Genomic DNA, 27,535 nt, shown 5'->3' with positions numbered 1-27,535 from the left:
GTTAAAAATAAGACGTTTCCTCTTCCATTCCCTGCTGTGTCTCCCCACTTAAACTCCACTCCCCACCACTGCTACCAGCTCTAAAGGTGTGTTCTGTAGACAGGGGCAGACTGGAAGGCGGGACATTTGGGGAGGCAAGCTGTCTGAGAGTGTTGGGTTTCTAGGGAAGAATTGGTTCATCTGAAGGGAAGCGGATTGAAAGCTCTTTCTGGGGAGGAGGTGGGCATCGTGAGGTGGATACTGCAGGGGTGAACTGTCAGGAGGAAGGGCGCTACCAACCCCCTTTTAAAATCTGTTCTTGTGCATTTGTGTTTTACCTGCATGTGTATCTGTGTGAGGGTGTCAGGTCCCCTGGAACTGGAATTACACACAGGTATGAGCTGCCATGTGGGTGCTAGGAATTGAACCCGGGTCCTCTGAAAGAACGGCCAGTGCTCTTAACCCCTGAACCATCTCTCCAGCCGCACTACCAGTCCTCTGGAGCAGGGTTGTCTCTCACAGGTGTACTGGTCACCAGAACCACTCCATGTATTTGGCGTGACAGCATGTGGGGCATCTATATTATGGTATAGGATGAACATATATTTATACAGTTCTTTACAGTTCTGATTTCTGAGATACTAGAACATGTCACACCTGTGAGTTAGGTAAGGGGGTCTGGTCGATGTACTATATACCCATTGAATAGATGAGGAAACTGAGACTTGGTTGAGCTAGCGTGTCTGTGCCAAGTTACAACTAAATGCATGGATAAGCATATCATAATTTTAAAGTTCTTTCTGACTCCAAAATTGGCATGTTTAGCTGAAGATTTTCATGATGAAGACTATGAATCTCCGGTTACCTGCGCTCAGGTCGGCACCAATCTTATACGCTAGCCATGCAAAGGCTGGAGCTGTCTTTCTGCTTCTTCAGAGCTGCTCCTTGTCCACGGTTGGCTTGATAAAGGATTTCATTATGAGATTATGAAACAGATACAATGTCTCCTTGGTCTGTTTTCTTCTGCTCACAATGTAAGTTCCCACACTGGGTTAGTCACAAAGACAATGTTTATTCTGGTTTCATTGTTCATCTGATGACCTTTTAGGCAAAGCTCAGAAGTAGTGCTAGAAGGTTCTAGAGACCCAGCCAAACTGGCTTTTAGGGCAGACCCACTCTCCAGAGAACCCGTTAGCCGTTAGTCTACCAATTGCATGGCTAGACGATTCATTCATTTAGGGGGCAGAGCCTTGAGTATCTCAAGGCAGATTGTAAATTTGGTCTGTCTCAATATGCAAGGTGGGCTGGCTCATGTCTACAGCCCCACGTTTAGAAGGCTGAGGTTGAAAGACGTGGAGTTCCAGGCTCTCTATTTCCGTATGTCAGTGTGAATACCACAACGATTTCTAGACGGCGCTTTACTATGTAACCCAGGCTGGCCTGGAACTTGTGCTCTTACCTCAACCTCAAGTGCGGGAAAGTGGAGTTATACATCTATTTAAGCTCTCTCCAACATTTGTCAATACTTTAATACAAATACATCATGCATCAAAGTCCAAAGGAAGAGATTCGCCTCTAAGAAACCACACAAAGACAAATGACAAACATTGGCTGTGCTGGATAACCTCTGATACTTAAGGAATCCTTGGGTGATGATGGCGTTTCAGGAATCCGCTCAGTTTGCTTGTTGCCTTAGTTTGTCACGAGATGATGTCACTGTGCTGCTGATGTCATCACTGCTGCTCAGGGTAACCTCCTATTGCAGGGCCTCCTGCTATCGTCTATCTCAGTCTCCCTGGGTACAGGCATTCATCGCTGTCTCCCTTCTATTTTATATTTCACTGCATGGTGGGCTAAACATTTGTGTGGCGTTAAGGTATAGCTCGTAAGAAACTTAGTCAAAATTAAATTGCAACGGTGGCGGCAGGAAGCACAGATTTTAAATGGCAGTGCAAGTGCTGGAGCCAGACGGCTGGGTTTAGATTCTAGCACTTGCCGGGACTTCGGGCGAGATGATCTCGCTATCTTAATTTATTCATCAATAAAATGGAGATGATAAACTTATCTTGTAAGAAGAAATGAGTCAGTGTGTAGAAAAGTTAAGTGTCCTGCATAGAGTAATCAGGTTTCATAGCTACGCTAATCACAGTACAGTTTCTATAACAGCAGTCAGTTCAAGTCTCTACAGCACTGGAGCTCAGTAGAGTGATCCACTGTTCTTCGGCCAGACCCCACCACACCGTTCAGTTATTATGGTTCTGTATTGTAAACTGCATGCTTAATCAAGGTGTGGTTGTCCACACCTGTAACGATCTTTTCTCTACCAAATCCCAAGTATACAGATAGTACAAGAAAAGTTTTTTTTTTTTTTTAAATGTCTAGTAAAACTTGTAAATTGACCACAAAGGAAATGACCACTCCTAAGATTAGTTAGGGTCTCATTAACTAATGAGACCCCGGGCAGTCGAAACGTCCCCCCAGGCAGAATGACTTCTGTGGCATGCCCTTGCCTCTGAACTTAAGTTACACCCTTAAGTATGCATTCCTGATGTTAAAATTCAGTTGGAGCTGGTTTGGGGATTTTAAATTAACGGGAGCAACTAGAATCTCTTCTGACTTTGTTTGACCTCGCATTGTGTGCATAGGATGCACTTCCTTGAGAATAAGTTGCTCATTTTCATTGCTGTGTATCATCTGGCTACTGTGACAACGATAAGTTAATCATTCGAGTGTTTTCTCAGTTAGCGTCTATTCCTGGGGATGCGTATCAGATGTTCAGAGCTGTGTTCTTTTGGTCTTGCTTTGTTGGTCATATGTACCTGTATTTTCTTTTATGACCATGCCTACCAGTGACTGTTACTCTGGCTTGCCTATGCACTCTTTCTGTTTAATTTTTTATAATTTCAGAATTTATCTTTTTATTTTATAATTTCGTTTTTCTTTATTTTATTGATATTTATTGAGCTCTACATTTTTCTCTGCTCCCCTCCCTGCCTCTCCCCTCCTCCTTTCAATCCTCCCCCAAGTTCCCCATGCTCCCAATTTACTAAGGAGATCTTGTCTTTTTCTACTTTCTACGTCCCACGTAGATTAGATCTATGTAAGTCTCTCCTAGTGTCCATTAGTGTCTAAGTTCTCTGGGATTGTGGTGTGTAGGCTGGCTTTCTTTGCTTTATGCTTAAAACCACCTATGAGTGAGTATATGTGATGATTATCTCTCTGTGTCTGGGTTACCTCACTCAATGTTTTCTAGCTCCATCCATTTTCCTGCAAAATTCAAGCTGTCGTTATTTTTTTGTGCTGTGTAGTACTCCATTGTGTAAATGTACCACATTTTCCTTATCCATTCTTCGACTGAGGTTGTTTCCAGGTTCTGACTATGACAAACAAAGCTGCTATGAACATAATTTTATACATATGTATGTGCATATGTGTGCAGGAGTTCAGAGGTCAGAAGAGGACATCAAATCCCCTGGAACTAGAGTTACAGGCAATTGTGAATCGCCATGAGAGCGGGGAACTGAACCCAGGTCCTGTAAGAGCAGTACGTGCTACGACATCTCCAGTCCTCATCCTGGTTATCTATCTATCTATCTACCTACCTACCTACCTATCTATCTGAGATAGCAATTCTCTCTATTATATAGCCCTGGAACTCACGTTGCCCAGGCTGGCCTTGAACTCACATCACTAACCTGCTTCCCTGTGCTGAGATTAAAGCCACACCCCCAACCTTGTTTAATTTTTTTTTTGACACAGTGTCTCATGTAGTCCAGACTTGTCTTTCTATATATTATCTTGAGCTCCTGAGTCTCCTGCCTCTACCTCCCAGTACTGGAATTACAGGTGGGCCCACTACTTCTGGCTACTTCTTCATTTGAAAGGTGTGTTTCTTTTAATGTCTGGAATGTACGCCAGTAATGATTGCAGACTTGCCTTGCCCCTCTAGATCCACTATGCGTTTGAGGTAAGGGGCAGGGGTCCATTATTTCATTTGTTCTCGTCTGCTGGCTGCTCATTTCCTGAAGACTGCACTGCAGGGATGGCGCTGTGAATCAAGTGTTCATTTGTGCACATATGGGGTTTGAGGCGTGGTCTCATGTGGCTTAGGCTGGCCTTGAAATTCTGACCCTTCTGAGATTACAGATGTGAAGCATCCCACTTGGCCCTGGGTTTTCCTTTATTTCATATACAGGTACTTTTGGGTTCTGTGAAGGAAAAGCATATTAAAGAATAGGGGAAAATTGCTGATATGAACTCTTAACTCACTTAGTGCCATGACTATGCAAAGAGGTCACACACGGATTTCCCATCTTCAGTCTTTTATACAGTTTATATGAGAAATCAATCATATTGCACTCAGTATCAATGGATACATTTTCACAGTAAAAAAACAGACCACAAATCCAAAGAGCAATGACTTCGAGGGTTTCCATCCCTCTGAACTGTCTTATTTTCCTAAACACCAGCCCCAGAGGCTCAGGTTTCAGACTCGTACCAGTTACACAGAACTGTATCCTTATGTAGCATGGGGAAGATGGTGGCTGTGAGCCTCAATTTCAGACTAATATGATTTACCAAATTCCACCTCCTAGTGCAGCGCTAAGCCGAGGTGAACTGGTGTAATCCACATTGGCGATAGATGGTATTTTAGAAGTTGCCCTGTAAACACAGGCTTTATCACTAAGGATAGTCGGTATCTGAAAGCAAATGAACATAGGGAAGGGTTCTGAAGAAGCCTGATAAAGGGGCTGAGAGTAGACACTGCAGGGAAGGAATGCAGAGAGCTACAGGCAAGCAGAGTGGAGCAGAGCCACCTGGAGAGCCGTCTATGCTTAGTAAAAAGCCTCTTGGATTGACTTTGCTGGAACGTAAGGGAGCCTTCCCTAGGTCTCTGCAGAGCTGGCCTTCAAGCTTTAGCTCCGTTTGGGGAGCAATTTTAAAGCAAGGGGGAAGGCAATTAGGTCCCCGCCTCATGGATGCTTTTAGCCACTGGGAGTCAGCTCACTGGATGACCCGTGAGTGAAGGCCAGGAGAATTTGGAAACTTAGCATTAGGTGGAGTGTGCAGCCTGCCTTGCCCACCATTGGCCGCAGGCAAGGCTGAGCTCCTTGATCACGTGAGAGCAGAAGCCTTTTAGTCTGGACTCCACTCTACCAGCCACGGGTTGGAGAGGTGCTTGCTGAGCCGAGCCACTCCCTAGGAATGTCTTAAGTCCACCTTCTAGAGCAAGCACCATCCCTCTGCAGGACCACTAGGAGGATTAGCTTCTTCCCCGTGTTCAGCGAGTCCTGTCCTTTGCCGCTGTAGGCAGTATTGGCACTGTGATCAGTCTAATACCTTCCTATTCTTCCCGGACACCAAAAGGCCTCTTTGAAAGCAAGGGTGATTAGCACATTGAGTGCTGCGTGCCACCGGGCTGTATTCCCATTTTACGTTGGAGCAAATGGGGCAGTGGAAAGCAAGGGGGCAGAGCAGGAAATTCAAGACAGGCAGCTGAGCACCTGAGATCTTGTCCCATCGTGTAGCACTTCAAATATTAGTTATGGGCTCTTAGATACCTGGAGCTGAGGCCGAAAGGAGTAGTCTAGCTCTCTCTTTTAGCAGACCTAAAGTAAGCCTGTGCCAACACCCATGTTTTAGTCTTGGCTCCTTGGCCCCAGGCAAAGCTTTTATGCTCTGATCAGAGGTGGTGTCTGTCCACTGTGTTCAGTACTAGCCCGGGGGGTTGTTCCCAGGGCAGATCTCCCGGTTGCGTTAGAGAGGGTGGAGGTGGAGGAAACTGACCGAAAAGAGCCTTGACAAACCTTAGGCTCTCACAGTAGAGACAGCAGCCCTTTTCCAGGCGTGCCACTCAAGACCTTCCCCAGACAGTCTCGAAATCCTTGCTGGCCTTGTTCTAACTGCCCAGTCCAGACAGGTCTCAGGGCAAAAGCACCTCGAACAATCCTGGCTTTGTTGCGAAGAATCTGTCCCTGAATTTCCCCGTCTATGCTCAGTGTCTAACCTCTCTCCAGCCTGAGAGACAGGAAGGCTCAGGCTCCCGTGGAGGAGTCAGAGGGCAGTGGACGCAGCTAGCTGGCTGGCGTTCGCTGGAACCCGCGTGGGAGGGCAGCAGGGGGTTCGAGGCGCGCGGGGCGCCACCGGGGCGCAGGCCGTTCGGCCGGCAGTTCGTACTGCCTGCCTGGTCTGAGGTTTCTCCCGCAGCCCTCGAGGTCGCGATGGGCTCATTAAGCCGGCAGGTAGGCAGTGCCCTGGCGGCGGCAGGCGGTCCTGGAATGTGCGAGGGGCGTGATGACAGCGACAGCCGCCGGCCTCTTTGCGCAACACCTTCACTGTATATATACCGGGCTCTCAGCTGCGCTCCACCTGGGTGCCTCCTGCAGTCCCTTACCTGCGAAGGGAGCGCTGGTGAGTACACCGCCGCTGCTACCGCGCTGCCGGCTGCTTCTGTCCTCAGGACCTTCTTAACTGAGTTTTTTTTTTCTTCTTTATTTTTTCTTTTTTTTTTTTTAAAAGTGACTTCTTATAGACGTCTCTCCATGCTGAGCGCAAGAGACTTCCTTCACTGCTTCTCTGGCTCTGGGCTGCAGAGGAGAAAAATAGAGCATATCTTTTCGATCTTTGCTGTCAGGGGGACATTAGTGAGGTGGACATGCCCCACCTGGAGCTTCTATGGTAGCTGTGCCTGAGTGGCGTGGGGTGGGAGCTACCCGTCTGGGCTCACTCTTTGGGTCATTATCTGTGTGAGTCTCCCTTCAGGTCCCCGGTATGCAGTTGCCCTCCTGGTGACACCTGGGCGTTTTCTGGCCGCTGGAGGATGTTGCCTCCAGGGGACTCGGCCAAAGGCTTCTGCCCCTCAGACGTATGGGGCAGAAATCTAGGGTTTGAATTCTGTTTCAGGCAGAGGGTACTAGGCAGTGAGGTGTTAGTAACTTGCAGGAAGAATCTACGCTCGACCCAGCATGAGAGGGCAGTGCCTGTTTGGGAGGTCAAGCTCCTTGGGAGCAGATGCCTGCCATAGGTGCTGTGGTAATTTTCTTAAACCCCTGCTTTCCTACTCCAGGCGGCGGTCTTCAGGAGAGTTTTGTGCTAGCTGGGTTGACTCTGTCATCTTGTGTCCCTTTTCTGACTTACAGACTGTAACCTGCCTTCTGTTAGGCGTTTCTGGAAAACCTGAGTCTCCCCTCCCCTTAGTGCATTGTTTGGGATTGGAGACTTGTCTTATCCTCTGCCAGCTGATAATGACCCTTTCTGTTTTGTAAGCTTGTAAACGGATGGCAAGAAGGGCAGGCTTTGCAGTAGTTTGGGATGTTCCGCAAGTTGCCCCTCTCTCGCCTCTATTCCAGGCTACCACAACTGTAGCTGCTGGATATAAACCAGGCACAGGATAAATTCAGGAAGAAAACAGCATTTGGAGAATCTGATTTGGAGTAAACTAGTGTTCAGTAATGATTGCATTATGCTTGGGTTTACAGATTCTGGTTTTTTTCTCACTCCCCCAAACAAGGCAGAATACAAAACTCATTTGCAACCTAAGGATTGAACTCAGAACTTTGTCATGCTAGGTTGTCACTGCCACTGAGATGGAGATGTATCGCCAGCTTTTGGCTTTTTGAGACAGTCTCATATAGGTCAAAATAGTCTTGAACCAGTCATCCTCAGGCCTCAGCTTCCCAAGTGCTGGGATGATAGGCTTGTTCTACCACACCTGACTAAAAGTTACTTTTTAAAATATCATAAATACAAACTAAATGGACATTGTGACAGTTTGTGGACCCAAATTTATAGAGATGGGCCAAATGCCTATTAAAAAATTAATTACTAGCCAGGCGGTGGTGGGGCACACCTTTAATTCTAGCACTCGGGAGGCAGAGGCAGGTGGATAGCTGTGAGTTCGAGGCCAGCTTGGTCTACAAGAGCTCCAAAACAACAGAGAAACCTTGTCTCAAAAAGCCAAAATAACAACAACAACAACAACAACAACAACAATTGCTTTAATCTCAGCACTCTGGGGGCAGAAACAGGCAGATCTCTGTGAGTTCAAGGCCAGCCTGTACACAGAGTGAGTTCCAGAACAGGCTCCGAAGCTAGAGAAACCATGTCTCAAAAAACAAAAACAGCCGGGCGGTGGTGGCGCACGCCTTTAATCCCAGCACTCGGGAGGCAGAGGCAGGCGGATCTCTGTGAGTTCGAGACCAGCCTGGTCTACAAGAGCTAGTTCCAGGACAGGCTTTAAAGCCACAGAGAAACCCTGTCTCGAAAAACCAACAACAAAAACAAAAAAAAAACAAAAACAAACAAAAAGCCACTCTCAAGATCTAGAGCCATTAGTTGTGCCTCCCGCCCCCTTTATGAACAAGGTTTGCTGTAGCTCAGGACATATCATACATGACAATCCTCCTGCCTCAGCTTTTGCAGTGTTTGGATGTCAGGCATGTACCACAAGCACCACACAGTGTCTTCCGATCACGTCGCTACCTCTCCTGTGAGGGAGGGGCTTTCCTGATTAAAGGAAGCGAAGGGAAGGCAGCTCTTACCCTCAGTGATTCTAGCTCCTTCATTTAAAGCTTAAGACCTTCTTAGGTCTCCAGAGAACATCGGACGCATGGAGTTGAGTTGTCTCTGAAGCTGTAGTGATTCTCTGAGCAGTTTTCCTGTATCTCAGGTTTCCTTTAGGTACGGTCATAAAGTTAGTACCAAAAGATAAATAAAAAACGGATCTCTCCCTTTGGAGAATGGTGTTGAAGGTGGTCTCAGGTGACGGCTAGCTGAGTATGGTGGCATACACCTGCAGTCTCACTTCTGGAGAGGCTGAGGCAGGAGGATTGCCATAAGCTATATGGGTCATATGGTACATTCTGATCCCCCCCAAACGCCTTAAATTAGACGAGTTGATCAGGTGTGCATGCTTATAACACAGCCTGTAGGTGCTCAATACACGCCCGCCTGCCAGCACCAACCACTGTCCTTGTTCAGTGGTCATTTTTGTGCTGTGGTCACACCTGGTGTGAGGAAATAGGACCACTGACCTGGGCCATTTCATGTTTTCATTCTTGGACTAGGCAAGCTCTAAACACAGCTCCCCCCACCTCCCCGAACTCCCAGTCAGGTCCTGGATGGAGAGGCTCAAACAATGCAAAGGGTGTGGGTGACTGCCAGGTGCCCCACACTTCCCTGTTTGGTGAGTCCTAGAAGAGCCCAGAAGTTTCCCCTTCTGGGCCTGCCCAGGAGGAATGAGTTCCTCTTGGCATTGTGTGTGATTGCCTGAAGTGGAGCCAAGAGTGAGGTTCCCATCCAGCTCTCTAGGGCGATCCTGGTGTGGGCTCAGGACCTAGGGCGTTTGGGATAGCTCTTGCTCTCACCTGACAGTTGTCATCCTGTTAGATGGAAGGCTTCCCTCCTTGTTAGCTGCTTCTGGCAGGAATGATAGAATGCAGGAATGTGGTGTTAGGTGGGCAAGTAGATGAACCATGGCACCTGGAGGTAGGAGAAACCTTTGGAGGGCCCAACAGCTAAACCCCTTCCTGCAGGAAGCAGGTTCGGTGCCTGCCATGTCTCTGGGTCAGTGACCTCAGATCGACATCCTATGCTCTGTTTGCCCTACTTAGGAGCTCCTCCCCTCTTCAGGAGACATACCTGGAGGACTGCTGTGTTGGGCAAAACAGTCATTGCAGAATTTCTGATCACTATATTGGGTATTCAGTCGGCCACAGGAGTGATTCCTGCAGTCGTGTTCCTGAGTCCTTGATGAGCCAGAAAGAGGCTCTGAGTGCTTGGATGGGGCCTGAAGGCTTCCCTACCCCCCTCCCCTGGCTGTGAGGTTTATGGTGTATGAAGGCTCTAGCTTTGAAAATGCATCCTTGGGTTCACACACACGTGTGCACACAGAGACACTGAACTGTGTGACTTTTAGGCAAGTTTTTTTCACCTCTTTGCCTTTGTTTTCATTGTATCCTGGAAAGAAAATTTCCTTCTTTGTTTGAATAATGTCATTCCCAGGCAGTGGTGCAACTGTAGACTGCTTCCTTGGTTCTCTTTGACTCTGTTTGCCTTTTGAGGGGTCATGTCACAGGGCATCACTCATCCCTTGGGATCCTTATTGTGCCCAAGGCTGGCCATGAAATCTCCATGTAGCCCAAGTGGGGCTTGGACTAGTTCATGATGCCACTCCTTTCTCCAGTCTGGGTGACTCTCCTGGGCAGTGCTCAGGCTTCACCTACACTTACTGTCATAACCGCTCCAGGAGGAATATGACAGACGCTCTCTTTCGAGATCATGACATTGAAGCCTAGGCGGCTCCCCAGGGCTGGCCACCCTCCACCACAGCGCTGTCTCACTGCTGCTTGCCAGACACTCTAGTCTCCACGGAAGTATTACTTGCAGGGACCTGGAGGATCCCTGGGATGATGACCTGCTCCATTGGCCAATTGTAGGGTATTTGCTTGCTCCAGGCCTAGCCTTAGCTGCAGAGTTCCCGCTGCAGACTCTGGGTCAGCGGGCACAGGGGTCCGGGAGAATGGGGCTGTGTGTGCACCAGAGCAGCAGAGTGGCGTGGCTGGATGGTTGCCAGGTGTCCTACTTCTCCTACTTTTAAGGGTACATACAGCTGTGGGAGTAGAGAGAGCCGGGAATGGCATGGCCAGATGTTTTAGAGAGCTGGCTGGGTGGACCGTGCTCCCAGATGCTTGCCAAAGCTGGTTGTGCCAAGTGGATGGATCCACCAGGAAATGGCCCAAGCAGTGATGGGGGAAAGTGAGTACTGGAATTGCCTCATAGGGAAAGTGTTTATGAAGTGTACTTGAGTAATTGAGCTCGGAATAAGGTGGTCCTCCCAAGAAGGAGCACAGGCAATCCATAGAGACAAACTAATAGTAAATGGCACTGGAATGGTGGGTGAAGGCAGTGCAGATATGCCACAGAGGCTAGGGACAGTCTTCCTGTTTGGGTCCTGGCCAACCATAGAAATCTGATTCTGGTCACAGAACACACCCTGTAGCTAACAGGGAAATAACAACACCAGTCACACTTGGCTGCTGTGGAGAAGTTCCTTGGTGGGGCTGTAGTGACATCAGGCCACGGGTTCTAGGGATAATTGCTCTAGTCAACACATCTTGGTCAGTTCCACTTGCATATGGTGACAAGGGACAGCCTCCTATCAGGAAGACTCAGGCTCACATTGCTACTTAGTCACAGATGACATGGATGGGTGTATTCCCGCGGCAGGCCCTGAGTACTGGCTTTTCATTTGGTTGCTGTGTTCATTCTCCTGGGCACTGGAGAAGCCAGCAGGTTACTGCCCTCTGAGAACTTAGGTTTGCTTTGCGAAGGTGAGGTAAATGTTCACGAGGGGAAAACAATCCCTGTGTTTAAGATTATTAGAATGGGGGGGGGGTGGGATAGAAGTGGGGGATGGCTCTGCAAATTTCTCAGTATGCCTCCAAGAAGAGAGCCCTTTCTGTGAGCCCCCACATCGTTCCTTGAGTAGTCACAAATAGCTCGTTGTAGTTGTAAAGGCTTGTGTGTGAGTGTCCATCCTGCTTCTTAGTTTACGTCTGTTTCACTATACTGGTCTGACATACATCTTGCCATTCTCCTGCATCAGGCTTTCAAATTTCAGGATTGCAGGAGTCCATTGCCTTGCCCAGCTTTAAAGATGGATTTTGTGTATGTGTGTATGTGTGTATGTGGGGGGTGATGTGGAGACCAGGTCTGACTATCCTAGGTTGGCCTTAAACTTAGAGATTAGCTTTCCTCAGACACCTGAGTGCTGAGATTGGTATGATCTTTGGTTTTTGAGACAGTCTCACTGATGTCTTGACTTTCTTTCCCTTTCTCCAAGTACAGGGATTACACAGATTGCAGTTTTCATGCTATAGCTCCTAGTGATATAATAATCTTCTATCGTCATTTTAGCAAGATACTCCGTAGTCACAAGGGCTACAGTGTTCTGAGAAGCCCCATCAGCACAGCTGTCATCTCCATACAGGGAAACTAAAAGACAAGGACTCACCCAAAAGTCACATAGGCAGAACTGGGTCTTGAACCCAGGAAGTGGCCATCTAAAAATCCAAGTTTCCTCTAGGAGACTTCAGTCCCTTAGGATATTTGACAATGTTTCAAGACATAAAAATCGGAGTGAGGATCTTGGCGTTTAGTAGAGACGGGGCTGATGCTAAATATCCCTCAGTACACAGGACACCCTCCACCAGAGACCTGCTCTCCCTAGTTGCCAGTGTTTAGGTTAATAAACGCTCAGTCCATAACAACACCTTCTCTGAAATGTAAATCATATACCAGTTGTAGCCCACCACCCGTTCCCAATTCCATAGGTAAAATGTGCTGCAGGAAACAATTCATGTTAATGTTACTCCTGACAGTGGGTGAGGCCCCAGCCTGGCAGAAGTGCTGGCTCTCGGCTGCTAGGCTGCTTCTGCAGTAGTTCTGCCTTCCTTTCCGTGCACAAAGCCCCAATAAGACTGTCTATCAGGCACCAGCTTGGCACCGGGCAGCTCTTTGATGCTCATTAAATGTTCCTAGTTATTAGAGATTAAGAGATGTCACAGTGATATGTGATGGAGTGCCGGGTGAGTCACACAGTTAGCACGTGCCAAGACTGAGAAGGGCAAGGCCAGCGCAGAGAGGAGGGAGGATCTGGGTTGGGAGCTGGAGCAATGTCTGCATGAGGACAGAAGTGGCGGGACTGCACTTTGTGGGGAAGTGCACCCAGAGAAAAGGGACCAGCTGAAGGCAGCAATGGGCGGTAGAATGCGGGGGAAACTGTGTAGCACAACTGTGTTAGGAAGGTTCACCCATGAGATGTGGGGGCCACACTAGGGAAGCAGTGACTTCCATTCGGTTGCAGAGGCCCTGGCTGCGGGGTAGAGCCAATAGGTCTGGGAGGTTTGGGAACAGTCGGAGATGGCTTTGAAAGTCTGGAGCAATGACAACAAGGAGTCAGATAGAAAAGTTCTGCGGAAGGGGACACGTGTCTTGACTGAAGGACAAAGAGTTAGCATAGATTGGGGTGAACCTGAAGTGGAGATGTCCGTTGGCAACAGCAGAGAGGCTGATAATAGCCCCAGGGAGCAGGTCAAAGACTCCTCCCTACAAGCACCTAGGGCAGGAAGCTCGGGTTGGAGCCATGAGTCAGGCTCCTCCTCCCACCTGCCTTGTGTGCCCAGGAAGTGTGCCATCGACTCTTTTCCATGGGAGGTGAAGCAAGACACTTACTTTGTGCTGGACCTTCGGTCTGAACTGTTTCGCTCCCGACGCGGACCCAGACGAATCCCCGTAGCTCACCCCTTCACCCAGGTGTGTCAGGAGACATGGTATCTTCTCACTACTTGTCCCAAGTTGGTCTGGCACGCTCAACCTTCCCACCGTTGGCTCCCTGATATTAGGGTCCTTTGTGTTCCCTACTTGGCATTAATTCAGGGAGAGTTGTACAGAGCCTCTAGAATGGGCGAAGCACTTGGATCTTGGTTGTGATTGACTTTCCCATCTGAGAGCTCCTTTTCTCCTGGGTAATTACCTGGTAATCTCCTGGTCACGTAATAGAGCAGTGGGGTATGACAAACCTATTACAAATTTATTGTCATTTTTGTTGCTGTTTTTCGTGCCTTGGTCTTAGCCAGGTTAGACAAGTGTTGTACCAATGAGCATCCTCCCCAGCCCAGTGTGTGTGTGAGCAATCATGCATGAGTGCATGCGTGCATCCTTCTCTTAGCCCAGCCTGATCTGTATAGCCAGGCTGGCCTCAAAACCACAAGTCACATACCTGGCTAGAGCCAGCTCTTTTAACCTGAAGTGGGGTAGATGCAGGCGTCCCACCCTGACTCTGAACCCCGTGGAATGATTCTGGATTTCAGTTACCACCTTGCCTGAATAGGGACAAGTATGCTCCTATTCATAATAAAGAGCACTTGCCTGGGTCTGGTTTTCCTTACCACCGCCAGTGATCTGCTATCTGTTATACCTTGATCGGCCTTCATTAGAACACACTTCCTGGCTTTTTTATTTACAAATCTGTAAATGACTGAGCAGGAGATACCTTCTGGTCTGTGCTGACGTCACTTCAGTGAACATGTATCGGGCCTTATACCGCGGGCCAGGCAGAGCTTTGGGTCCTAAGGATGCCCCTTTCTTGGTAGTGCCTGTCCTTCAGTAAGCAGGAAGTAGAGGTCAGTTGGACCCTGGTTCTGGGAACCCTCTCAGGAGAACTGATCGGGATAAGACAGGTGTTTCAGAGCACTCATGTTCCTCCCCTTCTAATTTGCAAAAGGGAAACAAATGAGTAGGGCGAAGATGCCAGATTAAGTGAAGGTACCTGAGCCGCGGTGCCACCCATTTCTGAGCCTCCTGCCTGTGCCCACAGCATCCTCTCCAGTATGGTACATCTTTGTCCAGAGATAACACTTCTTCTCTAGTCCAGGCTTCCCTAGAGCTCCACTGGGTGGCCCAGGCTGGCCTGGAACTCATGGCGATCCGCCGCGCCACAGGCTGCTGAGTGCTGGGATTACAGTGTGAGGCAGCCAACCTAGCTTCCGCAGCACAGTAGATTACCCTCCGCCCACACCACTTACTTTGCACATCTTGAATTGCTGATGAGGCTGAACTCTTCGCTGTTTGTACTTCCTTTTCTGTGAATCTTCTGTTCCTTGGATTGTTTTGCTCCGTGGTGTCAGCATAGGCTGCAAACGGTGGCCAGCCAGGTGAGCTGGCATTGTAACTGAGAGGGACATTGTGGAGAAAATGGGTTATGAGGAAGTCTCCGCAGGGGCTGGAAACAATGCGGCTCTGATAAAGGGCCATTGATCATGGCAGGATGACCCAGTGATAGTTGTGATTTATTGGCCCCAATCTCATAGCTCAAGAGGTATGAAGCATTGTCCCCATTCTACAGTGGAAACTGGTACTGAATGCTTGGAGGCACACAGAAAGGCCCGAGGCACATCCACTCTTGAGTGGCACTGTCACGCTTTCGCAGAAGACCCAGATGGTAGGGAAAACAGGCTGCCGAGGAGTATGTACATCTCACACACACCGGCTGAGGCTTGGTGCTTATTTTCGGTTGAACTTGCCTCGGTGCAACTAGCAGACGGAGTCCATTGGCGTACGCATCTTTCCTGTCCCCCGTTCCTAAGTAGACTTGTAAAGCGTGGCTTTCTCTCAGGCAGCTGTCACACGAGTGGATGCATCCCTCAAGCTCTCTCTTTTCTTTTGCAGATCATGGCTCCTTGGCCCGAGTTGGAAAATGCCCAGCCCAACCCCAATAAATTCATTGAAGGGGCCTCAGGTCCACAGTCTAACATAGCAGTCAAGGACAAGGAGCCCAACCAAAGTAAGTGCTTCTTACCTAGTGGGGACAGGCCCCATTTGAGGACCCACCGAGACTCGGCTCTCATTCCTCATGGCCTTTACTACTTGTTTGAGCAGATGAGAGTGGGACTCCTGTAACCAAGATTGAGCTGCTACCCTCCTATTCCACCGTGGTCCTAATAGAGGAGCCCACTGAGGGGAATGACCCCTGGGACCTGCCTGAACTCCGGGACACTGGGATCAAATGGTCAGGTAAGAGGATGCCTAGCATTCAGCAGGGACCAGCAAAAAGTACCAAGCCAGCCTACAGTGTTTACCTTTGTGTCACAGGTACAGGTTTCTAAAGAATGATAATTAGGGAGCCCTTTGCTTCAAAGAACCAGGGACAGAGGCCATAACAGATTCAGCGTACGCTGATAAGTCATAGGCTTTATAAGAGCTGCCAAGAATACAGCCAGCAAAGCTGGGAGGAGCAAGAGTCTGCTTTCTGCTCCAGGTGTGGGATTATAATCAGCAAGGGGCCCAGCCATCTAGGTGACTTGGGTGGTCGGAGGGCGAGGGAACCAAGTCGGAGAGGTAGGGGGACACTATTGCAGCTTAGCGCGGGGTGTCTGGGCTGGGGAATCAACCAGCTTTGCAGCTTTGATCCCAGGGCTTATCTGCGCTGTTGACAGTGCTTTGTGGAGCCACTGCCTGTGACCCTGCACCATGTGGCACATGCTCTTAGCTACTCACCCCCTCAGTGACATTGTGGTTCGCTTAAACATCCATTCTGGTCCGCTGCTTCTCCCAGCTTAGCGCACAGCAAGCTTCCCCTCTTCTGATTCTAGAAACACTCAGGGGGGTGCAATGCAATGCATCCCATAGAGAACTGGCAGGAAACCTGCAGTACAGGCTGCCCTGCTCCAGGCCTTTGTACAGAAGAAGCCAGTGGTGGTAGAAGGTGGAGGAGCCCTGAGCTCCCTTACCAAACACTTTTGTTCCAGCTGAGAAGATTTTAACTGTGATTTCTCCCCCCCCCCCCACCACCAATCTCCCCCGCAGAGAGAGACACCAAAGGGAAGATTCTCTGCGTTTTCCAGGGGATTGGGAAATTCATTCTTCTCCTGGGCTTCCTCTACTTATTTGTCTGCTCCTTGGATGTACTCAGCAGTGCCTTTCAACTGGTTGGAGGTAAGGACCCTGGAGGCCTTGGGCTGGAGGTGGGTTTTTTTTTTCTCAACTCCTGAATTTCATGTCAGTTCACAGGCCCTCATGCCTCAACATGGTCGGGAGTGGGTGAGGGCAAATGTGACACAGCAGCTCACACTTCCCCCATCACGGAGAAGAGGCCTGGAACTAAGTGGCTCAGGTGGCTTAAGCCAGGAGCCAGGGCTGGAGCTGATTTCAGCTATCAGTCCCTTCTATTGTACCCAAATCCTAGCAGGAAATTGCTGGACTCCTTTTATCTGGGGCTCCCTGCTGTCTAGAGTATGGGCCTTAGCAAGTAGGCGAGATCAAAGCCTGCCCTTGGTGAGGAGAGCACCCCCCACCCATACACAGTGGATGCCTTCCCTAGACTGAGCCCAGGACTGGTGGCCAGTGTGTCAGAACCCCAGAAGTGTAGTGGCCATGTGTGCTCAGTTAACTTTGGACCCTTCATGGGTGACAACAGAGAGATAGCACCCTGAGTGGCCCTGTCTGGAGAGTCCTTCCTAAAGTCCCTCCCATTTGTAAGAGGGGACCAAGGTTCAGAGGTCACTAACTAACCAGACTTACCCAACCTGTAATGAACACAGTGAGGATTCCAGAGCACAGATCGGGGGTGACAAGCCTCTGGAGTCAAGTTCTGCTTTTTTTGCTGCCTTGAACTAAAAATAGAAATTTAAAATTTATTTTTCTTTTTAAATTTTGTTTTCCTAATTTATTTGTTTATTTTTTGAGATGGGTTTTTCGGTAGCTCTGGCTGTTCTGGAACTCCCTATTTAAACCACATCGCCTCTACTAGGAGTAAAGGCGTGCTCCATCACACCCGCTCTAAGCTGGTTTTAGGCCAGGGTCTCACTATTTCTAGCTGGCTTGGAACTCACAAGTTCTGGGATTAAAGGCGTGGGTCGCCATGCCCAGCTGAGCTGATCGTTTTGACCTGAGAGATGTGGGGTGAATGGTAGGTCAGTTGTTAGGGCCTTAAGAGGTGCAAGTTGGCCTTTGGATGTGGTAAGTTTCCCTGATCCTCGGGAACATTCATAAGGGGAATGGCTTTGTGATCATGATTGTCGGCATAATTTACATCCAGTCCCTCTTGACGCATCCGCTTTAAAATGGGTTGGGGAAGGACTGAGGGTCACATGGGTACACTCCCAAAGAAACCTAGAATTCAGTGAGCCAGGCTCAGCTGGAGGTTAGAGATTAGGATTTATACTAAGCCCAGTTCTTGAACAGAGAAGCCTGGAAAAAGGCTGACTAGGAGCGTGCAAGGTGTGGGAAGCTGCAAAGGGATAAGATCCATGGCTGCACCAACTCAGACATGGAACGGGAGGCTCACGTTTACAGAGCTTCTCTCTCAGGACAACGCAAGGGAAAAAGAACAGGAAACAGGACTCACAGCCCAGGGGAGCTCCTGATGTGGAGTGGGCTCCCACTCTCCAGACAACAGGCCCTGTGTGGGCATTAGGACGGGGTGCCGCCGCCCCCACCCACCCATCCATCTTCACACGATCATCATTTTTCCTCCAGGGAAGATGGCTGGACAGTTCTTCAGCAACAATTCCATCATGTCTAACCCTGTGGCCGGGCTCGTGATCGGGGTGCTGGTGACCGTCATGGTGCAAAGCTCCAGCACATCTTCGTCCATCATCGTCAGCATGGTGGCTTCATCGCGTGAGTTGGACCTGCTCTAATTCTCTCTAGGCCAGGTCACAGTTACCTTCCCGTCTTTTAGCCAAAACGAATTAGAATTTCTCTACCTTGTGAATAGGAGGACCACCTAAGCTGCGCAACACAATGTCTCGTGAACCTTTGGGCCACACACCGTACGGTGTTCTGACAGCCCTGAGACTCACTCATTCCCTTAATCACTGGCTCCTGGCATCCTGTGAAATGGCTCGAGCTCTGTCTTAGGGGACAGGGGATTTCAAAGTGAGGCCCACAGGGTTTCAGGGGGCTAGCTAGTGCCCTAAAATTACATTCAAGAATAGAGCCCATGCAGATTCATTGACTCTCCCCCGCCACCATGGATTTTAACAGCTGTGTACTGTTATGTATGCCTGCACCCCCTCACAATAGAAGCTAAGAACTCCTTTCTAGAGTAATTAGCTGCAGTCAGTACATTCACCCCACACTGGGGTTTGGGTGGAACATGGCTCAGGCTGTCTCACGGTTCTTTCCTGCTCTTCAGTGCTGACCGTGCGGGCTGCTATCCCCATCATCATGGGGGCCAACATCGGAACCTCCATCACCAATACTATCGTGGCACTTATGCAGGCGGGAGACCGGAATGAGTTCAGAAGGTAGGCATCTTAGGGCAGAGGCTTTCTGCCCACCAGGTCTGTTTTTGGTATCAGTGCCTTTATCTAGTCATGAAGGTGTGCTTGAAAGTTTACTCGGAAGGAGCCTCAAGAGTCCAACAAGGGCTGGGAATCCTAGGTGATGAAAATCTACTTGTTGATCTGTAGAGCCAGGATAATAATATCCAGCACCTGGCACCACATCAGGGCACATGAAAGGTAAGCACTAGCTAGACATGCGCTGCTGGGTGGTAGCATTAAACAGGGCCAGTTGGGGCGGGCTTTACTGTCTTACTTAGTCATAGATAATTATAACCCCCTAAAACTTCCATTTTTGGCTGTCTCAACTACCTCTTTACCTATAAGCTGGCACAGGCAAATATGACAAATAGGGCAGCTGGAAGGCAGGCAAGGGGAAACCCTCTTAAAACGTTAACGTGCATATTAAGCGCGTTTCCCCGCATTTCCAACCAGCCATAGACTCTTACCAGAGCTTATTAAAATATAGAAGCAATTCCCAGCCTGTCTGTGATGCCATCGCGGTGTGGCCAAACAGCTGACATTGCAGTAGGCTGTTGGGAGACAGCTCATGTTTGTCGTGTCTGCCGGTGAATGGGCTATCACAGTGGTCCATCTACCTGCGCCACCTCATTGGGTTCCTGATGACATGTCTTGATGGATGCGATGATACACATTAAGGCAGGCACTCTCTAATTTGATCTCCTCATCACGCCAGACAGCCTTCTCTGTTCCCCATCATATTCATCTTGATGCCAAAGGCGACAAAGGGCCGTCATTGACTGACACAGCCAGGATTCCAGTGAGGTTTCAATTCTGGACATTTGGGGCTCATCTTGTATTACTTACATTGATTGATGCCTTGTAGCCTAAGGAATCAGAAGCCTAAGACCTACTTTCCCATACTATTATTATGTTTTCCATAGCCAATATTGGTTGTGAAATTGGTTGTGTGTCTGACATCATCCTCAAAAGTTTGGATTATTGCTCTCTCTCTCTGTCTCTCTCTCTGTCTCTGTCTCTCTCTCTCTCTCTCTCTCTGTATAAAATTATTATTATATATCTATAATAATTACTGTATCAAATGTTGTAGGTCTCTTGTACATTTTACCGAGCACCAGGAAATGTTTGAATCATTTTCTCTTTCAGAAGTATAGTCTCTTAAATTGCCTTCTCCAGGATAAATGAGAGTAGCTAATTCCATAGAGCAAACATTGGGACTTGCAAGGCGCTTCTTTGACTAGCGAAATGAAGTATTTCCCCATCTGCTTATCAAGCGCTTCTCTCTTGAAGGAGAGCGTCATATACCAAGTACATATAACAAGAGTGTCATATACTAAGCATGTCTAGGGGGACGATTTTCTGACACGGAGATCTTTCTAGAAGGAACATTTTCCATTTTCATTGAGGAAAAAGCCTATGCCAGTGTTTGGGTTTTGCCTGGCTTTGTTTTTTTTTTTTTTTTTTTTTTTTTTTAAAGATAGTTTCTTAATTTGCAAGTTGTGTGTCTCAGAATTTTGAGAAAATTTTGAAGGTTTAGAACTCAGGGACTGTTAAGATGGCTCAAGTACTTAGTGTTCTTCAGATGACCAGGCTTTAGTTCCCACGGCATGTGGTGGCCTACAACTGCATGTAGTTGAAGTTTCCAGGCTTCGGATGGCCTCCTATACCGTTGTGGTGCACATACACTGAGGCACACACACAGGTTGTAAGATTCTGATTGTCTGCCCCACTGCTCTCATTTTTCAAGGGTCAGATCGCCTTCCAAGCAGTTTAAAGTGGTCTAGGCACAGTGGAAGAGGTGGCTCAGTGGTTAAAAACAATTGTTCTTGCAGAGGAACTCGGTTTTGATTCTAGTCACTATATGGTGCCTCTCAACTGTATATAGCTCCAGTTACAGGTTATCTAACAGACATGGATGTGGTGTACAAACAAGCATGCAGAGATAGTATTCATAATAATTTATAGTTATTAGTGTGTTTGTCTGTATATGTATGTACCATATGCATGCCTGCTGATACGGGAGTTGTAGGTTCTTGGAATTGAACCCAAGTTCACCCAGCCAGTGTTGAGCCATTCTCCTGCCTTAAACATTTGATAAAGGAGGGTTTGGGGTGGCCTGATGCAATTCTGCTAACCAATGGTCGTTAGGATTCTAGCCCTCACATACTATACTGGTTGACAATGTCCTACTAAGCCAGCCACCTGTGTGTACTCAGATGGATGACAACAAATACAATGCCCAATTGTCTGGCATCCCCTCACTCAGAATATAATATTGGTGGTGGCTTCTATCCCTTAGGGCATTTGCAGGGGCCACTGTCCATGACTTCTTCAACTGGCTCTCCGTGTTGGTGCTCTTGCCTCTGGAGGCCGCCACCCACTACCTAGAGATCTTGACCAACCTTGTGGTGGACACCTTCAAGTTCAAGAACGGAGAAGACGCCCCAGACCTTCTGAAAGTCATCACGGACCCCTTCACAAAGCTCATCATCCAGGTGAAGTAATATTAGTACAGCCCTCATCACAAGGGGCCAGGGACTGGAACACAAGCCTTAGGTATTTTTCTGAGTGTCAGCTTTATTTCCTTGACATCAGCCTGGTTTACCCTCTGAGTTAAGAACTGATCGGGTGAGGTTAGAGGTGATGGGCACATCTGCATGAGCATTTGGGGCCACGTTCTTCTCATTATTGTCAGCACAACTTATTGATAGTTACTGCTCTTCCCACCTGGGCCTGTCATGGTGTCTGTCCTAGATACCCAGGGCCAGCTGGGACTTGAACTTTGACAACAGGTACCTAGAACCTCCTGGCTATCAATGCCCTTGCTGTACAGTCTCCCTTTGAGTATCTGCCAATCTCTAGGGGATAATGATATTCTCTGTCGGAGGTTAGGATTGAGTGGTGGGACTAGAGGTCTTTGCATACAGTGTGAGTACACTGGCTCACAGTCACATCCCCCAGTACACCCAAGGTCCTCCAACACCCACCACATCCGCCAGGCAGAGAGTGTGCTGACCCTTCTTCCCTGTTGATCCCCTCAGCTGGATAAAAAGGTCATCCAACAAATTGCCATGAGTGATCCGGGAGCCCAGAACAAGAGCCTGATCAAGATCTGGTGCAAAACTGTTACCAATGTGGTAAGTGTCAGCACTGTGGCTGGGCAAGCGGCGGGTGATGGGTGAGTAGGTGTGCCACCCGAAGGGTTCAAAAGCAGCAATCAGAAGCCAGTGGGGGAAAGAAACGAGGTTCTTGGGAGTCGAATCTGACCACCTCCTTTCAGGGAGACAGCTGCATTTGCTTCACTGTTAGGGAAACACTCCTTGGCCTGGGACAATGCCGTCTCTCACAGAAGGCTGAAAGGTTTCTGCTGCCTCTTTGCTTTTGTTCTGGAGACTGTGAAGTCTCTGTCCCACAGCACAAAAGAAGGCAGCAGGGGCATCTCGATTTTCCAGGCTATTCTTCCTGAGGAGGAATGCATACTGTGGCTCTCACATGGGAAACTTAACCAACCTGCTGTGCAGTCTGGGTGTGGCTCTCCCTTAATTTTTGGGTGGAGAGAGAGAGAGAGAGAGAGAGAGAGAGAGTGTGTGTATGCACGCACGAGTGCTAAAGGCTGGTAATAAAATAATAAAACTGATTTTATCTCAGTGATTCCAAGAGATTTCCCACTAACCTTTCAAAGGGTAGAAGGCACCCCTATAATGGAGCCCTTGCATAGCCTCAAAGATAAGGGCTGCCCCACTCAGTTCCTACTGTTGTTTCCCACTGTGGACACTTCCCATGTTTGTCATTTAGACTCAGATGAATGTCACCGTTCCCTCACCTGATAACTGCACCTCCCCTTCACACTGCTGGACTGATGGCGTACAGACCTGGACCATCCAGAACATCACCCATAAGGAGAACTTTGCTAAGTGTGAGTGGGAGGTGGCCGACTGGCCACCTGGGGGGTAGTCTAGGAACCTGACCAGCAAAGCTCTTCTTGGGGAGCCCGGTGACTACAGGAGAGAGGGGAAGAGTAGCCTAGGCCTTCTGGCGACTCTATACCACCCGAAAAGCTTGTGAGGGGATTCTGCTGTGCTCACTTGGTGGGCTTTAGTGTCCCTTTGTCAGGAAGTCAGGATAACTGACGGCTGCTTTGACAATGTGGGACTATTCACTCAGGGAGTCCCATCTGAACAAGGCACTGAACCTTCCTGATACTTGCCTTTTTTTTAGGAAGACTTTCTTCCATTTAAACTAGCCTGAATCCCGGTTCTTCTCTATCCCACCACCATGAATGCTGAGCACTGATTATCTTGATACAGTGTGATTCTTTCCACAGAATAGGCGAACTTGTTTCACCCCTAACGCTCTAGTTGCTACCTGTCAGTAGAACTGTGGCTCACAAGATTTGTCACCAGGAACGTCTCCAAATGCTTTGTAGTAAAAATCAGTTGGAGACCAGTGGTGGATGAATTGGGCTGGACACCTGTGCCTGCCCATCTATTCCAAGCGATGACTTTAGACCTTACTTCACCCTCCATTCCCAGGAAGTGCAGCTTTTAACACGTTTCTAGTTCAGGCCTGGTGGTACCAGCCAGATCCTTTCTCAAACAACAAAAAGCAGGGCCTGGAGATAATAGCTCAACCGTTAAACTCAGGTCCCACTCATACAAAGAACTGCAGTTTCCTGTATCAGGTGGCTTACAACCACCTGGAACTATCCTCCAAGGAAATTTTGACTTCTGGCTTCTATAGGTACCTGATATGGGCACAAGCACGCACGAACACACGCACACACACACACACACACACACACACACACACACATGCACACGCACACTTAAAAAAAACGCTTCTTTAAAAACAACAAGCAGCATTGTCTCAAGGCAAACTTCAAAGAAGGACATCGTTAGCTTGAGCTCCAACGTGTCTAGTTGCCACTCAAGATTGTTCCATGAAAAAGAAAGAACAGGTGCCAGTCTTTCCAGATAGGGTGGCCCCTGCCCTCCTGACAAGGCTTTTTGTGTTTCTTCAGGCCAGCACATCTTTGTGAATTTCAGTCTCCCAGATCTTGCTGTGGGCATCATCCTGCTTGCAGTCTCCCTGCTGGTCCTCTGTGGCTGTCTGATTATTATAGTCAAGCTCTTGGGCTCTGTGCTCAAGGGACAGGTTGCCGTTGTCATCAAGAAGACCCTTAATACTGGTAGGTTCAACACTTCAATCCTTTTTATCTTACAATTTTCTTGATGTGGAACTCATTCTTCGATCCATCGAGCTACAGTGATTTAAGCTGCTATTTTCCCCAGAAATTCTTTGGAATGAATGTCCTGTGTAGGGAGGGGAGGGGAACAGGTAAAGGCTCCCCTTGCAGGGTGGGCCAGGCATTGAGAAAAAAAGCAGCGGGTTGGACCTTCTCCTGGGTAGGACTTCCATATGTGCCAGACTACTATGTCACCCCTCTGATCTCAGTGTGGCTATGAACAGCTGCATCCAGGGCTGTCATGAGAGAGAGAGAGAGAGAGAGAGAGAGAGAGAGAGAGAGAGCCCTGCTCTTATGTATTTGCCAGAACCAGGGGCCCAATTCTATGCATACAGTGTTCATAGCTTATCCACGGGTGTGAAATGATGCCAGACCAGGCTAGGGAAGGGGGCGGTATGTTTCTAACTCCACCTCTGTCATTCTGTGTCTGTCTGACACTCAGCCATAGCCTTGGCTTCTATGTGAATTTGCAGGATGACCTAGATTAAGGAAGGAACCTGGCACTCTCAGATCATGTGTGGAGTCCAACCCTTTGCCCTAGCTTCTGCTCCTGTGTCATAAGGACGTGCCAGCCAGGCCTCCCACCTATGCCATCCCCAGGACCCGTGACATCTTCTTTCTCTGTCTTCCAGATTTCCCCTTTCCCTTTGCCTGGTTGACTGGCTACTTAGCCATCCTTGTGGGGGCAGGCATGACCTTCATTGTGCAAAGCAGCTCCGTGTTCACTTCTGCCATGACACCACTCATTGGTGAGTTTTTGCCCTGGGTCCTCCTTCCGGTCACCATTGCCTCCTCCTGCCGTTACCCAGGCTCATGCCCTGTGTTCCGTCCTTCCGCACTAGGTATTGGAGTGATCACCATTGAGAGGGCATATCCACTCACGCTGGGCTCCAACATTGGCACCACCACCACTGCCATCCTGGCAGCCCTAGCCAGCCCAGGAAGCACCTTGAGGAGTTCTCTGCAGGTAAGCACCTGCTCCTGGCTCTGGGTGGGATACAATTCATATGTGGTTTTGCAAAGCAGTTGTTTTGTTTTATTTTGGTTTTGGAGTTTTGGGTCGATCTCATGGAGCCCATGTTGGCCCCACCTTCATAAAAAGTGCCATTGAGAATTCCTGTCACCTCCTGTGTCCCGGGATTCAGTGGCACACCTATACCCAGGATGCAGACTATTCTCTCATGGGAGCCACACCTTCTATGTTACATCCAAAAGACAGAGCAAAGATACTGGGAGAAGCCACAGTGAGCCAGGGATGAGGACAGTCAAATCTGTGGTTTCTTAAGAGGTAGGCGTTTAAAACAGCTACATCTGCAGAGATGTTATTCCCAAGGCATGGTGAAGCAGCAGGCAAGGCCATGCTAGGTGGCACCTTCTGACCTGAAAGCTCAGCTATTCAGAGGAGCCACTTGCTTCCGGTCCTTCCGTTATCTCCAGATAGTTAATCGTTGTGTTTTCACAGAATGTATATAAAGCTCTAGAATGTATATCCATGCACCAAAAAGACTTCTGTTTCCCTCCACCCCATCACCTCTCCAACATCCTCAATTTCAGATTGCCCTGTGCCATTTTTTCTTCAACATCTCCGGAATCTTGCTGTGGTACCCAATCCCATTCACCCGACTGCCCATCCGTCTGGCTAAAGGCCTGGGCAACATCTCCGCCAAGTATCGCTGGTTCGCGGTCTTCTACCTCATCTTCTTCTTCTTCCTGACCCCGCTGGCGGTGTTCGGCCTGTCTCTGGCAGGCTGGCCAGTGCTGGTGGGCGTGGGCGTGCCCATTATCCTGCTGGTGCTCCTGATCGTATGCATCCGGATGCTGCAGTCCCGCTGCCCTCGCATCCTGCCTCTGAAGCTCAGGGACTGGAATTTCCTGCCCTTGTGCATGCATTCCCTGAAACCCTGGGACAATGTCATCTCCCTGGCCACCACCTGCTTCCAGAGACGTTGTTGCTGCTGTTGTCGCGTCTGCTGCCGTGTGTGCTGCATGGTGTGTGGCTGCAAGTGCTGCCGCTGCAGCAAGTGCTGCAGGAACCTGGAGGAAGAGAAAGAGGAGCAGGATGTCCCTGTCAAGGCCTCTGGGGCCTTTGAGAATGAAGCTATGAGCAAAGACTTCCAAGATGAGGGCAAGGGCCAAGCGGAGGCCATGGGCATGAAGACCATGTCCAATACGACAGTGTTCTAGGGGGACCTAGTAGTTGGGAGCGGCGGACCTAAACCCCAGGAGATCCGCCCCTCCCGCTTGTCTTGCCACCTCAGCCAGATTCCTGAGGAGGAGCAGAGCTGACATCAACTCTAGCTCTCCTACCAGAGTTTCAGCCTATAGGTGAATTGGACTTGTCCCAAGGGCATCTCCCCTCTCGGAAGACAGAGATTGAGACTGTGAACATGGACCCACAGATGACAGACATCCATGTCTTGCCTAGAGTATGCTAGTAGAAAAAGACTGTCCTCACCCAAAGGGCAGTGTTAAAGGAGGCTTTAGGGAAGGTTCTGGAAAGGGCCTATATAAGAGCTATCTGTAAATAGCTGTACAAAGCTGACCTTTCTTGGTATAAAGCTTTATCCACATTTTTCTCTTTATCAGAATCTACCCCCTCTCCGTGGTATCCCCCGAGGCATCCCTGCCTCCGACCAGCCAGTTCAGACAAAATGAAGCAATTGTTTGGAGCTCATATTGAGCCTTTCTAGTTTACATCACAGGACAACCCATTCTTCAGGGCTGTCCAGGCCAAGCAGTTGCCCACAGCACCCTCATCTTGAGGTTTCTAAGATGGGGGTCAGACCTGGCTAGGGGTCCATGACATGCGGGGTTCACCCCTCTGGTTTGCACGCCTGCGGTTCTTCATTGGACTTACCCAGAAACAAACTGTGAGGCATTGTGGCTGCCGGTAAATGACACTCTCCGTCAGATAGCAATATTCCTGATGGGACCCAAGCCCTCCCTCTTGCTGCCATCTGGGATTATTTGCCTGTGAAGGGGCTGTTCTTCCCATTTCTTTTTTGCAAGAGGACTTTGTGGGCCAGCTTTTAGTGGTCTGTTTCATCCAGCCACGTTTCCCCCCCCCCCCCCCCACAGATTTATGTCCTCTGTAGGTGAGCTTTGTCCTGCCTTCCTTCACGCCTACAGAGTGCCGAGGGAATTCTCAGGAGATTGGGAGTGGCTAGACGCCCTCAATTATGATGAAGCTCGGAGTCTCAGGGTGACTCCAAGTGAAGGGCGGGCTCCTGTTCACACCAGGTAACCTTTGCCGTGCCTTTTAGAGCTTTTCAGCTCTCACACCTGCTCATCTTGACTCAGGAGAGCCGGTGTGGCTGTACCACAGGACTGTCCTTCACCTTCTCAGCACACTCTTCCCTGCCTGAGCAGGCTGAGATGCCAAATTGAGCCCTTCTGGAGACGTTTCCAAATAGCCGTTTATGTGGCATATTTATAGCCATGCATCTGTACAGAATACTTCATAAGTTATATAGTAAATAGCGAT

At 48.9% G+C, this 27,535-nt stretch overlaps 1 protein-coding gene across 3 annotated transcripts; it reads left to right on the top strand.

Moving 5' to 3' along the window:
* Positions 1–27,535, top strand: Slc34a2 (solute carrier family 34 member 2). 3 transcript variants are annotated; one of them, XM_038315155.1, is made up of 13 exons: positions 1–86; positions 15,208–15,322; positions 15,418–15,552; positions 16,345–16,473; positions 18,016–18,159; positions 18,677–18,788; positions 21,106–21,301; positions 21,848–21,943; positions 22,602–22,722; positions 23,827–23,994; positions 24,684–24,800; positions 24,894–25,018; positions 25,606–27,535. In XM_038315155.1, exons 2-13 carry the CDS (start codon positions 15,211–15,213, stop codon positions 26,233–26,235), a joined length of 2,085 nt encoding a protein of 694 aa, XP_038171083.1. In that variant the 5' UTR covers positions 1–86; positions 15,208–15,210; the 3' UTR covers positions 26,236–27,535. The 3 variants fall into 3 exon arrangements, with proteins under 3 accessions (XP_038171083.1, XP_038171073.1, XP_038171091.1); XM_038315145.1 differs by lacking the exon at positions 1–86 and adding an exon at positions 6,363–6,390; XM_038315163.1 differs by lacking the exons at positions 1–86; positions 15,208–15,322; positions 15,418–15,552; positions 16,345–16,473 and adding an exon at positions 17,070–17,496.

This window comes from Arvicola amphibius, chromosome 1 (assembly GCF_903992535.2).
Source record: "Arvicola amphibius chromosome 1, mArvAmp1.2, whole genome shotgun sequence".
Lineage (NCBI taxonomy): Eukaryota > Metazoa > Chordata > Mammalia > Rodentia > Cricetidae > Arvicola > Arvicola amphibius.
Note: the sequence above shows the minus strand (reverse complement) of the source record. Positions and strands in the feature narration are given on the sequence as shown.

What these genes read in the sequence shown, in the direction of transcription:
- Slc34a2 (XM_038315155.1), top strand. Translation starts at nt 15,211, where the DNA reads ATGGCTCCTTGGCCCGAGTTGGAAAATGCCCAGCCCAACCCCAATAAA. An exon ending in CAGCATGGTGGCTTCATCGC is followed by an intron (nt 18,160 to 18,676) that starts GTGAGTTGGACC and finishes CCTGCTCTTCAG; the next exon opens with TGCTGACCGTGCGGGCTGCT. An exon ending in TGCCATGACACCACTCATTG is followed by an intron (nt 24,801 to 24,893) that starts GTGAGTTTTTGC and finishes CTTCCGCACTAG; the next exon opens with GTATTGGAGTGATCACCATT.